General features: G+C 38.6%; 2 protein-coding genes across 2 annotated transcripts in view; both read right to left on the bottom strand.

Moving 5' to 3' along the window:
- The window catches only part of ulk2 (unc-51 like autophagy activating kinase 2), an 89663-nt gene extending 82498 nt beyond the window's left edge, over positions 1-7165 (bottom strand). The window contains exon 1 of the mRNA XM_079573732.1: positions 7040-7165. Coding sequence (XP_079429858.1) covers positions 7040-7129 — 90 coding nt within the window. The 5' untranslated portion in view covers positions 7130-7165. The remainder of the gene's footprint in view (positions 1-7039) is intronic.
- A 3014-nt stretch (positions 7166-10179) lies between these two features.
- tmem97 (transmembrane protein 97) lies at positions 10180-14715 on the bottom strand (the record flags this gene model as incomplete). Its single annotated transcript, XM_079578365.1, has 3 exons — positions 14330-14715; positions 12263-12407; positions 10180-10454 (listed from the first exon to the last, which is right to left on the bottom strand). The coding sequence occupies exons 1-3, from the start codon at positions 14441-14443 to the stop codon at positions 10180-10182; spliced, it is 534 nt and encodes a 177-aa protein (XP_079434491.1). The 5' UTR covers positions 14444-14715.
- Positions 14716-15115: the final 400 nt, after the last annotated feature.

A 15115-nucleotide genomic window follows, 5' to 3' on the forward strand; every position in this document is an offset into this window, starting at 1 on the left:
TAGTCTGGCAGATTTAGAGAGTTTAGTAAATGAAAAAAACATTTATTATAAATGTTACGTTTGTGGGACCCTGGTATAAGCGGATTAAACAACGAGGAGCCGCATTAGACGTTATAATGCACGACGCGGAGTCAAGAACACCAGTCGTGGTGTTCTTGACTCCGCGTCGTGCATTATAACCGTACCGAACCTTACTTAGTTACAGACGTCATATCATTCCACAGTAATGGAAGCTCAAAAGGAGTCGGCTGAAGCTGAAGCTCATGTGCACCTCCCCCTATATTCAATACTCTCAGTACTCAACTCGTGCATTTGTCCCATTTGTTTTCCCAATGGGAACTCAACTAATGTATCTAACAATTCACATTACATGGACAAAGAATATGCAAGGTTCAAGTCTACCTTTTTCATACCCAATGCACACACGAGCGTGTACCTGATTATGAGTTACATTTTCAACAATACAGTCAGTCAGTAACATAGACGCTACAATTTGCAGCATTTGACCTGGTAAGAGCCGTAGCTACTTTCCACATCAAACTTATATAGTCACAAGGTATAAGAATTACTGCACATTATTTCAGTTATACATCTATAATACAAGCAGCATGACCACATCTGTATGAAGACGTTCTTCCATAAGGCATTATGCCGTGAAGGATAACGCTGACACGACATCCTGCATCCGTGGTAAGCAGAAATATTTGATCCAAATATACCTGAACTACTGTATACTTTCTTTGATACCTATAGTAAAATATTCATCATCGAGAACCATAAAAAAAAAGAAAAATAATGTTCATTTAGCCCATAAAAGATCTCAGTGTGATGAAGACTTTAGTGGCGGATATCGCATCAACAAATATCGCAATCCGATTTTTCTGCCGATATATTGAGCAGCCCTAACCAGTAGCACTCGTACCTAAACTTTGTTTTGACACCAAACGGTTTTAATGCGTCACATTTCTGTTGCGGTTTTGTCATGTTCGCTGGAGCTGAAAGATATATCGTTATTGACATCGAGATATGAACATTCAAGATATCGAATATAAAAGAATATTATATCGTATCAATATAGAAATATCTGGCATAAATATTGAGATATGAAATTTTGTCCATAATGTTCAGCCCTAATGTTCGCATTGCTTTTTTGTAGCGTTTTGTCCACATACTGTTTTTAGTATAATGTTAAGTGTGATAAAGCCACACAAAAAAACGCAACGAAAACACAACAAAAAACAAAAACAAAAGGAAAGAGTTTAGGCCTTAGCTTTCAAATGAGGCGTTACCCTGGCCTCTAGGCTGTAAGCTCTCAGTCATTTATTTCCATATTCCCCGAGCGCCTCTGAACATAAATGTGCTGCAGGACAAACCAAAAACAGCTGCGTCAGGAAGGGCATCGTGTGTAAAACCTGCCGGTCACCGCGCGCCCGCCGAGCTAATCCCGTTAGCTCAGCGTTGAGTCGCCGCAGTTTGACGGACGGGTTAAGCTCCTGTTGTTCATGTTGCTGTCTGGGTCAGTGCATCTCAACACTGGGAACAAAACGGGCCCAAATGTCACTGACCCGACTGCTTTTTGTACGACTTCCCCGACGAACGCCACAAAACCGGGTCAGAATCTGGCCTAGATAGAAAGAATCGACAGAGGTGTTCAGTAAACACAAATAAAGACCAATTTTTCTGCATTTTTGACAAACTTCAGGAGCATTAAGTCGATCAATATCACCATTTACAAACGCATTCAGATGAAATGCCTTCGAATGACGTTGAAGTCCTTAACCTCTTAACTCCCGCCTGAACTGAGAGCGTTTTATCCAGTTCAGCTTTGCCCAAATCCTGTAGGCCAGTGTAACGCCTCATTTGAAAGATAAGATCTACAAAACTCATCTAAATGGATCTTTTGCCTCATGTCATCAGATTTTTTTTCCATCATTTTTTGGGGGGTTTCAACTATTTTTTTTTTCTTTTTTGTTTGTTTTTTTCTTCATTTTTTTCACTTTTTGTCACATTTTTGTCTTTTTTTTGTCTTTTTTTGTAATTTTTTCGTCAATTTTTTGTCACTTTTTGGTCATTTTTTGGTAATCTTTATGTCATTTTATGTCAAATTTTTATCAATTTTTTGTCATTTTTTGTGACATTTTTGGCACTTTTTCGTCTAATTTCCGTCATTTTATCGTCATTTTATTGTCATTTTTTTGTCATTTTTTTTGTCATTTTTTCATCCATTTTTGTCATTTTTTTGTCATTTTTTTGTCATTTTTTCGTCGATTTTTTGTCACTTTTTGGTTATTTTTGGTAAATGTTTTGTCATTTTTTGGTTATTTTTGGTAAATGTTTTGTCATTTTTTTTAAATCATTTTTTTGTCATTTTTTCGTAATTTTTTTGTCATTTTTTGGTCAAATTTTTGTCATTTTTTCATCAAATTTTTGTCATTTTATCGTCTTTTTTTTTTTTACATTTTTGGAGACATGTGTCAATTTTTCGTCATTTTTTTTCGTCACATTTCCATCATTGTTTTCGTCTCAGTTTTGTTGCCATTTTCACACCTTTTTTTCCAGAAGCTTTTGGACTGGGGTAAAGCCAAACTGGAGAAACTGTGCTCGGTTCAGGTGGGAGTTAAGGGGTTAATGTTCGCAGGATCCTGGATGAAAGGTCAGGAGGGACATGTTTCATAAGCCAGACGTCTGAGGAAGGAAGACAGAGCCTGTGAGACGTCAAACATCACGTGATCCATGAATGAACCCGACGAGAAGCACTTACACAACGAAGGGCAGCAGCTGGAACTGTGGGAAACCCGGGATGAAGCTCTCACGAGAAACAGAACGATTACAAAGTGGAAGGAGGACGCGAGAAATCCAACAAGCTCAAACCAAACAACTTATGTTTAAAACTAAATCACACTTTTCCAGATGAGCTTCGCACAAGTAAAGTTGAAACAGCAACAAAAAGGAGCTTGGCAACAAAACTAAAGCAACAAGATCCTGAAAAATCTGTACAAGCTAATGATGATGACGGCCATTATTTTGAACACTTTGAGGCCCCACTTCGTGATTTTTTATGCTGGAAACGCAAAGAAATCTGCGCATATGTTAATTCCTATGATTTCCAAACAAAAAAAATGAGAATATCCTGTTTCATTTTAAAATAAGTTGCTTGTAAGAGGAAAAATCTGTAAAAAGAAATAAAAAAGTGCCTTGTTTTGTTGAAATTCAACACTCAATATCTCAGGAATTAGATACTAAAAAATCCCTCTGAAAAACGATTTCAAATATCGCTAAGTTTGGAGTCTCTGGGACATATATAAATTACCATTTATAGGGTAAACTTCTAAACATTAGGGCTAGGATGAATCGCAATACTTTGTGCTGCAATACCAAGTATCGATAAGTATTGAAAGCATTGTGATACTTAAAGGGATATTTCAGGGTTTTTGACATAGGGCCTCATTTCCTAGTTATCCAGAGTGTTTCTGATTTATGGAGATATTTTTTTTGTAATTAATGCAGTTCTTATATTTGAAGAGTTTCATGGCGCTAGGCTAATGCAAGGCTAGTGCATTTCTATGGTATCAGCTAGCCTGCATTAAAAACAGTCTGACCCGCTCCACAGAGCACCTGAGGCAATTCACTTATAACACCAGACTAACCATATAAATGTCTGTGTCCATAGAGTGATTTTAACCATTTTGCATTTAAAATACCTTACATTTGAGCAGGAGCAGCTTCGTGGTTGTATAAGCTATGCGGCGGCGGAGTGATCTGCTGGAAAATAGTCCCTCAAAATGCGATCGTTCATGTGATGCAGGTCAGTTATATTCCAAACATTACTCTATGGACACAGACGTTTATATGGTTAGTCTGGTGTTATAAGTGATTTGTTTTATGACCCTTGAAATTACAATTTCCTAAATAGATCTATGGATTTCCCCCTCTGCAGGAATTCATCCACCTGACAGACAGTGTGGGCACACGAGCCCAAAGCAGAGGAGGCTGTGCTGTTCCTGTCAGGAAAACATCTTTTCAGTGAGGGCGGCTCACACCTGGAACATCAGGAATATCCCAACACTGAGAACCTTCACTAGATCAGTCAAACTCTGGCTCCTGGACAATCAAACCGGCAGTCACAGTGTGAACATGGAGGCTGTTTACCAATAGTGTTTAAAATCTCTTACTTGTCTGTGTCGTTTTGATTATAATGTCTTTTTACTAACCATTTTTTTATCTAGTCCTTTGTTCATGTCTGTTGTGCTTGTTGTTCTGAAGACCTGCCCTGGGACCACAGATGAAAATGAGCCATTGTGGCAACTCTGGCATATTTACATGTGGACTTTGAGGACTCATGTTAATTAATATGCACTGTCCCATCTTAAATAAATAAATAAAATTTAAAAAAATGGAGAAACATTTAAACGGTGCAATAATTAAACATGTTATTGTGAAGATTAGGTTTTTGTTGTTGTTGTTGAAAGCAAACTGGGCCAAAACCTAAAAAAATAGTTTTATCTGAAGTATAGTTACTTACTCACTTATACTTATTGCCAAAATGGACAAAACAGGCAACTTTTAAGCCTATACTGCAGCAGAATGCAGCATTTTTGGTATTTGATTTTTTTTTTTTACAAAATAGTTGAGCAACGACATTGTTATCCAAGACTTTTCAATGTAATGGCAGCTGCTTTTCAATTATCAAGACACTGAAGGCCTCGACAAACCTGACCTCCACTAAACTTACAAGAGTAGTAGACGGTAATGCTGAATTGTTGACGTGTTTGATGGTTGATATTTCAGAAACTATCACAAAGTCCAGTCTCCTCTCTCAGCACAGATGAACTAAGGTCACATGACTGTCTCGTAAAGGCGTCCAAAAGCGGAGACAATATTCAGAACGATGCGCTCGATGTGTTCGTGAAACTGTCACTTCCAAATAATGATCATTTGGACATTTAGTTCATCGAGTTGAAATGATGACATGACAATCAAGAATGTCACAACCTTTTCAGCCAGGACTGAACCAAAGCAAAATAAACATTAACTAATCCAGAGATAAAATCGGTTTGGAAGTCGCCCAAAACTGGAGTCCAAGCACAATACCCGGACAGAAGACACAGAACTCTCTCACCTCGAAGTCAAAACTAGGGCTGGGAATGATACAAGTCTAGCATGGGAAAAAAATGTAAGGATAACTGAAATCTTGGGCTCCAATTTTCCCAATTTGTTGCCCATTTCCCCCCCGTTTTTAGCATTATTTTTACCACAATTTCCCCCAAATTATTCCCCCATCATCCCTGATATCACACACTTGCATATCTTCCACTTCCGCGCATTATTGCCCTGCTTTCCGGTTCTGAACAACATTCATTTTAGTATCGCCGTCGTGAAAAAGTATCGTTCGGGTATCGGTATCGGCAAACCAAGTATCGCTTACGTGCCGGTATCGATAAAAAACGTCACGGTACCCAGCCCTAGTCACAACAACAACAAATCCAGTCTAATTTCAGCAATTTGGTTTAATTTTGTGACCAAAATTAAACAAAATTGTGACAAAAATTCAACAAAAATGTGACAAAAATTCAACCAAAAAGTGACAAAAATTCAACCAAAAAGTGACAAAAAAGACCAAAAAAAAGAGACAAAAATTCAACAAAAATGTGACAAAATTTCAACAAAAATATGGCAAAAACTCAACCAAAAAGTGACAAAAATTCAACAAAAATGTGACAAAAATTAAACAAAAATGTGACAAATATTCAACCAAAAAGTGACAAAAAAAGACCAAAAAAAAGAGACAAAAATTCAACAAAAAGTGACAAAAATTCAACAAAAATGTGACAAAAATTCAACCAAAAAGTGACAAAAATGTGACAAAAAAAGTGACAAAAATTCAACAAAAATGTGACAAAAATTCAACAAAAATATGGCAAAAACTCAACCAAAAAGTGAAAAAAATTCAACAAAAATGTGGCAAAAATGTGACAAAAAAATCAACCAAAAAGTGAAAAAAAAATCAACAAAAATGTGACAAAAACAACAAAAATGTGACAAAAAAAAAGACAAAAAATTATTCCCCCATCATCCCTGATATCACACATTTGCATATCTTTCACTTCCGCGCATTATTGCCCTGCTTTCCCGTTCTGGCCAACATTAATTTCAGTATCGCCGTCATGAAAAAGTATCGTTCGGGTCTCGGGTATCGGCAAACCAAGTATCGCTTACGTGCCGGTATCGATAAAAAACGTCACGGTGCCCAGCCCTAGTCACAACAACAACAAATCCAGTCTAATTTCAGCAATTAAACAAAAATGTGACAAAAATTCAACAAAAATGTGACAAAAACTCAACCAAAAAGTGAAAAAAATTAAACAAAAATGTGACAAAAAAATCAACCAAAATGTGACAAAAATTCAACCAAAAAGTGACAAAAAAGACCAAAAAAAGAGACAAAAATTCGACAAAAATTCAACAAAAATGTGACAAAAATTGAACAAAAATGTGACAAAAATTCAACAAAAAAGACCAAAAAAAAAAGAGACAAAAATTAAACAAAAATGTGACAAAAATTCAACAAAAATGTGACAAAAAAAATCAACCAAAAAGTGAAAAAAAAAAATCAACAAAAATGTGACAAAAAAAAGACAAAGGCATTATTGCCCTGCTTTCCGGTTCTGAACAACATTTATTTCAGCATCGCCGTCGTGAAAAAGTATCGTTCGGGTCTCGGGTATCGGCAAACCAAGTATCGCTTACGTGCCGGTATCGATAAAAAACGTCACGGTACCCAGCCCAAGTCACAACAACAACAAATCGAGTCTAATTCCAGCACGTTACGTCCACTATTCTGACCTTTCTGGTGCGCAAGGAGTTAAGCGATGGCGTAAATATTGGCGTCCCACTTCCAAAAAAAAAAAAAAAAAAAAAGAGAGAAAACACGTGACGCGACCGAACCATATGTGCCACTGCAGCAATGACCCAGATTACCCCATGAATGTTTTACCACCTCTACCCCCCCGCGTTATTACAGCAATGTGCATTTATTTACCTTTCTGTGGCGTCCCTTGAAGACCACCGCGAACGCGCCGTGTCCCACCAAGTCCTTCCTGCTGTACTCGAAATCCCCCACCGTCTCCATTATAGTGGCCGTGGGTGTTTCAATGGCTCTTCTGTTGTGTTAATTCTGCAAAAAAGATCCACTTAAAAACGCTGTGTGTGTGTGTGTGTCACGCCAGGCAAGCTCGGACGTTGCGTAAAGTCAGGACATGGGCAGGTTAGCTTTCCCCCCAGAGGACAACATCAGTCTCTTCAGTCTTGTTTCCTCTCCTCGTTTGGATCCAGCTTTTTGCAAAAAACCCTCCGAACACGCTTCCCCACGCACAGATGTGGAGTCTACATGATGCCGAGCTTGCAAACGCGAAATATCAGGGGGGTAAAATGATGCGAGGAGGTGAGCTATCTATTTGCGAGGCAGTGACACGAGCCCGACGTCGCTCCTCGCGTCATAGCTGCTGCTGCTGCTGCTCTTCTCGCTCGAGTGCAAACATAACAGGCGGGTTTTGGGGATAAAGCATGTAGGTTTTTTTTGGCGGATTTCACCCGATTTCCACTATGTGCGCGAAGTGAAAACGATTAAAGTTAGCTTAAATTAGCAAGCGAGGAGGCTACCGACATGTCTTCGGGGATGTCAACACAGTCGGTTTGTGATGCAAAGGCGTCGCGATGGATGGTTTTGAAGGTCCAGAGAGAGCCGAGACATCCGATTTGAGGAAAATAAACAGCTGTTATTCCAAAAAATGTATATAAATAATCCACAAATTGGGTTGGCAGGTTCCTTCGTGGAGAAATTAACGTAGAAGTGGCTAACGGTTGGCGCTAGCAAGAACCGTGCGTCTCGGTTAAACGTCCTTTTAAGGTTAATTCCCGTGAAATGTTCAGTTTTATGTAAATGTACATACAATAATGTCTGTACACTTGTTTTGTAGTTAAAAATAAGGCAGGTGTTCACGTCCTGCCGCAGACACAATGCTGCAGACGAGAGCGAGGGTTCGGCTTTTATAGGCCTGATAACGACCCGACGTCAGAATCCTTCCGCGGCGTTAGATAGTCCGCTGTCAAAAGGGGCCACGCTTTTTAAAGATAAAATAAATTAATAATGTATATTTTTTTTAATTGCAGTGTTACAACATGACCTGTTTGAGACACAGCGACATTAAAATATTGTTATTGATGAAAATAAAATCGCGTCTGAATTGTTACGTTCTACGGTTGGTAAATGTACGTAGCTTTGGTGCCCACTGCTGTTCATTGCAGATCTGCGCCAGTCAGGACATGACCCTACATGACTACATCATGTCCTGGCTTAGGTTCAAACCGGATAGAAATATATTCAGTATTATAACAGAACAAATACTAGAGCAGGGGTAGGCAACGTCAGGCCCGAGGGCCAAATCCGGCCCTTCAGCACAGAACCTCTGGCCCTCAAGATGATTTTGAGAAACATTATTACACAAATCAGAAAGTACTTTTAACATTATTAGAGTTAAATGGGAGAAAAAAAAGGTAGAAATACTGTCAATACACCCGATTAGGTCATATATTATGTACAACACCTCTCCAGGAACCGCCACCTTAACGTGGTGGAGGGGTTTGAGCGCCCGAATGATCCTGGGAGCTCTGTTGTCGGGGGCTTCGTATCCCTGGTAGGGTCTCCCATGACAAACTGGTCCTAGGTGACGGGTCAGACAAAGAGCGGTTCAGAAGCCCCTTATGAGAGACCAACAGGCCCGGTTAGAACCATGAGGCCGTCCTTCTGTGGACCCACCACCTGCAGGAGGAGCCATAAGGGGCTGGTGCAGTGTGATTTGGGCAACTCCAACAGCTTCCCCAACAACCCGGCAACGGAAAAGTGGAAGAAGATGGATGGATTATGTACAACACTGGCATTTGAAGGAAGTGCACTGGAAGTGGTGTAAGAAATGACATAAATCTACTTGAATTAAGAGATTAAATCCAAGGTTTGAGTAGATTTGGTCTGGTAGTAGTAGTTATTCTCTTAATTCAGATAATTTTGTGTCATTTCAAGGGAAAAACAATTATTTGTCTGATTTCAAGTCGGTTTTATTCTTGTTCCGTTGGCATTTGTATCTTGGATTAGTTCAAGCCGACTCAAATTCAACATAGAATTTGATGAATTCAAGCAATTTTAAGTCATTTATCTCATTTAAGACGGTCATTTTTCCAGTGTTGTGCTTCACTTTGGGCTAATGACCATAATAATCAGCGCCTTCGGCCCTCGGTCTATTCACAATAAAGAAAATCGGCCCTCTGCTAAGAAAACTTGCCTACCCCTGTACCAGAGGGTGTGTTGATACTGAGACTATTATTATCCACGACTATATCATTATTAGACATTTTTGGCATTATTTCAAAAGTAATTGGCAGGACAAATAGATCCATTCCCTTCGAGTGCTCCGTTTCCACTTTTCACCCATTTTTCTTCAGACGGTGCGTTAATGGAAATTGTCTTTAGTTTTGGGATGTGTTTTTTTGTGTGTTTTTTTTAACTCAATGGATGTCGATTACAGCTCTTCTGAAAAAAATCATGCAAATTTGTCATAAACCTTGTTTTCCCACCAGGATGGAAAGCGAGCCGAGACCTTAAAAGCGTTCTTAGACTTGCTGGAGTCACAAAGTTGCAAACAAAAGTCAGAACAAAAGGAAAAATGTTTGTTCACTTGTGGAAAAATACAGCTTTTATTGTGCAAGGTATTTTTTACAGTCGCCAAATCTTACCAGTTTTCAGAAGAGTCTTTTAATACACAATTCATTTTTAGCCTGATTTATTGAGCTTTTAACCACAAGACTACAAACAAACCAGGATATCCAAAATCCCCTGAGGAAAACTCTTTGTATCTGAATGTGAAAATAATTTAGCTCTATCCATTACTGAGATCTAAAATATATGATATATTTCTATACAAAGATATCAAAGAAGACTTGCAATACATTATTTTCTCATATTTATGTCAAGAATCCGCCGTGTTTCGCCTCATCCAGAGAGCTTAACTAAACCTCTTCTGATCATTTCGGCGCTCCAATTGTCTCAACTGCCTGCTTTAAGTGTGCAAAACCTTTTTTAAAACATAATTTATAGCGTCTTAAAAACATCCGAGAGCGGCTTGTCCTTCACTTCCTCTTCTTCTTGGAGGCGGTGGTGGTGGTGGTGGTGGTGGTGCCGCTGTAGGTCCGTGAGCGGATCATGGTGAGCAGCAGCAGTACCGGGACGAGCAGATAGGGGGCGTAGATGGACACCAGGACCCAGCGCTCCCTCAGGGTTTGGGGGCCGGGGTGCGGCTCGAGAGGGAAGGGGAAGAGCAGGATGTGGGCCAAGATGGGGATCAGGGTGGTGGCGACGTGGGCGGAGTAGACGATGGCGGGAGTTCGGATCCACCGGCATCCGCCTGCGAGACAGAGGGAGCACTCAGGGTTCAATATCACAACAACAGGCTAGTGCTAGGCTAGTGCATGTCTATGGTAACTAGTAGCCTGCATTAAAGCACAGAGCACCTGAGGCAAATCACTCATAACACCAGACTAACCATATAAATGTCTGTGTTTTGAGATAAAACCATTTTGCATTTTTTTTAAAAACTTATATTTGAGCCACGTCAGCTTCCTGGTTGTAGCTTCGCAGCGGCGGAGTGATCTGCTCGGTTACCGGATCTACAGTAGTTTGTTTACCTGACATTACTACAAGTGGAATTCACAAAGGAGTTTTCTACAAATCAGATATGGCAACGTTTGGAGGACGAGCCCGTGATTTTGAAGAGGTTTTTAATGCAGGCTACTAGTTACCATAGACATGCACTAGCCTAGCACTAGCCTAGCACCGCTAAACTCTTGAAATATAAGGACTGCATCAATAAAAGAAAAAAAAGAAAATCAAAAACACTCTGGATAACTTTGAAATGAGGCCAAAAATCCTGAAATATCCCTTTAAGATCGACCTAACCAGAGCCTGTGTGAAAACGCCCTGAAACATAGATCTGATTTGTACACTTAAACAGTTACTCAGCACTTACAGTCCTCATATAAGATCTTCTCCAAGTACTTTGGGTCACCACTTTAATAATAATAATACATTTGATTTATATTGCACTTTAAATTTCAACGAAACCTCAGAGTGCTACAACAGAAGAATAAAATCAGATAAAAACAAAAAGAACATTCACATAGTAAAACGAAGCAGCAAACAAACAAATAAGTCAGAATAGGCCTTTTCTAAATAAATGTGTTTTCAGGCCTTTTTTAAAGGAATAGGCCACCGTTTTTACATACTGAGATATGTTCTTACCTTAGCTTTTTGACGAGTTCACAGCACAGTAAAGTGAGGATTACTGCGCCGATTTCAAATTACTCCTGGTATTAATACGCCTTACATTATAGTTCCCCCTTTTATCCGCTTAGAAAATCCACATTGTTTAATTTTGTGTAATTATACTTTGTAGTGGAACACTTCACGTAACCATATTTAAATAGGGAAAACGTGGAAGAGCTTGGTAGCTTCTATCTTGACCTGTTTTGGAGCTATAGAGGAGAGAGGGAGAGGCTAAATGCTAACGCCGTCTGTGCTGTGTTTACGTGACTGAAGGCACGGGGGAAGATCAGACAGGTCCTAAAGAACTCGTCAAAGCTAAGGTAAGAACATATCTCAGTATGTAAAAACGGTGGCCTGTTCCTTTAAAGTTAAATGCAGTAAATTAGAATAACTGCCTTGTATAAAATGTCTCTCTCAAAATGGCTGTAGTGAATGTCTTGAAATAGGCCTCTGTCTCTTTAAGAACCTCTGACCCTTTCCGACACGCCCCCTCCACACGCTGTCTGTGGCGTCAGTGGGGAGGGGGTTCTGCTGAGGAGCAGTGGTTGGTTACTCGGCTGGTGACGAAAGCTCGGAGGCGTCTCCAGGAGGTGGGGGCGTTCCTAGGAGGACTCAGGCAAACCTATCCCTAAAATGGCCGCCATCAGAGTTTTTACAGATTACTCAAAAATACGTGAATGTGCCAAGGCAACACTTCAGGCATGTTTTTAATGAGGGAGTGACATAATAACATGATGGAAAGCTTGAAAAAGTGCATTTTGCATAATACCCCCCCTTTAAAGGCCCCCATTGTGGAGAGCTTCGAGAGTCAGCTTATTTTACTTAACGTTGCTGTTTAGTAAATATTTTAGCCACCCTACCCACCTCAGTCTGACGTCATGTGTGATTTACCTTTGAGAAAAGCGTAGGCCGCGATGGGGAAGAACGGCAGCTGGACCAACAACTCGCAGAAAATAAAGGACTTGAACCAGTGGGGCGGGTCCAGGACCATGGGGTCTTTGAACTCAGCGGCGTACCATCGCAGGACGTCCTGCAACTGACGGGGACAGAGGGAGGAACGCGTCAACGCCTGGTCTAGACCTCGGCTATAATAACGTACATTAAAAGGCAGAGAACTATTTTCTTTGGTTACAAACAAGGAAATGTTCAAACTCAAAAATAGCCATATTTCAGTCACCGGAAAGGGACGAAAACTCACCTGCAAGTTCATGAAATTTATAAAAAGAAATGAAAACGTGAATAAAAAAGCAATGAGAGCACAAGCCCAAAAAGTGACAATGCGGGGGAAATGATCTGTTTAGATGAGTTTTGTAGGTCTTAGCTTTCAAATGAGGCGTTACACTCCAAAAAGCTGTGGAAAAAAGCAACAAAACTGAGACGAAAACAATGATGGAAATGTGACAAAAAAGTGACGAAAAATTGATGAAAAAGTGGCAAAAATGTCACAAAAATGTCACAAGAAATTGACAAAAAATAACAAAAATATGACAAAAAATAACAAAAATATGACAAAAAAATGACAAAAATTAATAAAAAATTGACGAAAAAATGACGAAAATGTAACAAAAAAATTGCAAAAATGTGACAAAAATGTGCTAAAAAATTGACGAAAAAGTGACGAAAAATTGATGAAAAAGTGGCAAAAATGTCACAAGAAATTGACAAAAAATGTAACAAAAAATGACAAAAATTTGATAAAAAATTGACGAAAAAATGACCAAAATGTAACAAAAAAATAGCAAAAATGTGACAAAAAAATTACAAAAAAATGTGTCAAAAATGTGCTAAAAGATTGACAAAAAAGTGACGAAAAATTGATGAAAAAGTGGCAAAAATGTCACAAGAAATTGACAAAAAATGTAACAAAAAATGACCAAAATATGACAAAAATGTGATAAAAAATTCACGAAAAAAATTACAAAAATGTGGCAAAAAATTACAAAAAAATGATTAAAAAAAATGGACGAAAAAATGACCAAAATGTAACAAAAAATATTCAAAAAATATTCAAAAAAATTACAAAAAAATTACAAAAAAATTACAAAAAAATTACAAAAAAATTACAAAAAATGTGACAAAAATGTGCTAAAAAAATGACGAAAAGGTGACGAAAAATTGCTGAAAAAGTGGCAAAAATGTCACAAGAAATTGACAAAAAATGTAACAAAAAATAATAAAAATATGACAAAAATGTGATAAAAATTTGACAAAAAAATTGATGAAAAAATGACCAAAATGTAACAAAAAATTGCAAAAATATGACAAAAAATTACAAAAAAATGTGTCAAAAATGTGCTAAAAAATTGACAAAAAAGTGACGAAAAATTGATGAAAAAGTGGCAAAAATGTCACAAGAAATTGACAAAAAATTTAACAAAAAATAACAAAAAAATGACAAAAATTTGATGAAAAAAATGACGAAAAAATGACCAAAATGTAACAAAAAAAAATCTAAAATTTGACAAAAAAATTACAAAAAAATGTGACAAAAATGTGCTAAAAAATTGACGAAAAGGTGACAAAAAATTGCTGAAAAAGTGGCAAAAATGTCACAAAAATGTCACAAGAAAAAGACAAAAAATTTACCAAAAATGACAAAAAAATGTGACAAAAATGTGATCAAAAAGTTACTAAAATGAGTTGAATACCCAGCAAAAAAAATGATGGAAAACAATTCTGATGACGTGAGGAAAAAGATCCTCTCGGTTCAGGCGGGAGTTAAGAGGTTAAACACACTTTTTAACATTTAAACTTGACAGTGGCGACATCTACTGGCCACTTGGAGCAACAGCAGACAGACATGATTAACTAAATTGCCTCACCACAAAAAAAAATAACTTAAACTATCAAAATGTGCATCGATAATAACAGTTTTCCATTCATGAATCAGGCCTGTCAAACTTTTAAACCCAATAAACATATTTTCTCTCCCCTTTTGCACAAACCTCTCTCTTTTACCTGTTGTGGATACACGCGCGCGGGCAGCAGCGCCTGCAGATCTATGAAGACCGTGATGGGAATGTGAGAGGCGAAATACAGGAAGAAGACGATCTCCAGCACGCGCAGAGACATTTTAGGAAACTTTTAGGAAACTTTCTCCCTGGAGGAAAGGTCCGAAGTGCAGCAGCCGCGGCGCGAGCGACGTCTGTGTCGTAGAAACGCGTGTTAGAGCGAAGAGGAATCTCATTGGACGAACGGGGGGGAACGAGGCGTACGTGAACGCGCCATCCAGGGCAAAAGACGCGCGAGAGGCGTTCAAGGCCGCGCGGAAATCAAGGCGGGAGTGTCAGCTGATGTGTCGTAGGGAAGGCTGGGACCGTTAAACGATACCGGTATTTATCGAGAAACAGGTTTAGGTTCTACTGGTATCGGAAATATAAAAGTATCAAAAGTAGGAACTGAAAAGAAACATAAAATCTTTATTTTCAAGTTTGGATGCAGTTGGTCATCAAAATGTAAAAGAAACAAAACAGTGAAACGTCAGTTGAAAAAAATAAGATAGAAGGGGGAACAATTGTGGAAAACAAGTGGAAAAAAATAGACTATATTTGGGGGGAAATTTGATTATTATTTGATGGCAGGAAAATTGGGGGGGGGAAACATGTTGAAAAATGTGTGTGAGTGTGTGTGTGGGGTGGGGGGGGGGCAAAAACTCGGAAAAATGCAGGTAAATAAATGGGAAAATATATGGAAACGTGAAAAAAAAATGTTTTTGGGAATTGGGAAAATAAGAAAAAATTATAA

This window comes from Gobius niger, assembly GCF_951799975.1.
Source record: "Gobius niger genome assembly, chromosome: 1".
Lineage (NCBI taxonomy): Eukaryota > Metazoa > Chordata > Actinopteri > Gobiiformes > Gobiidae > Gobius > Gobius niger.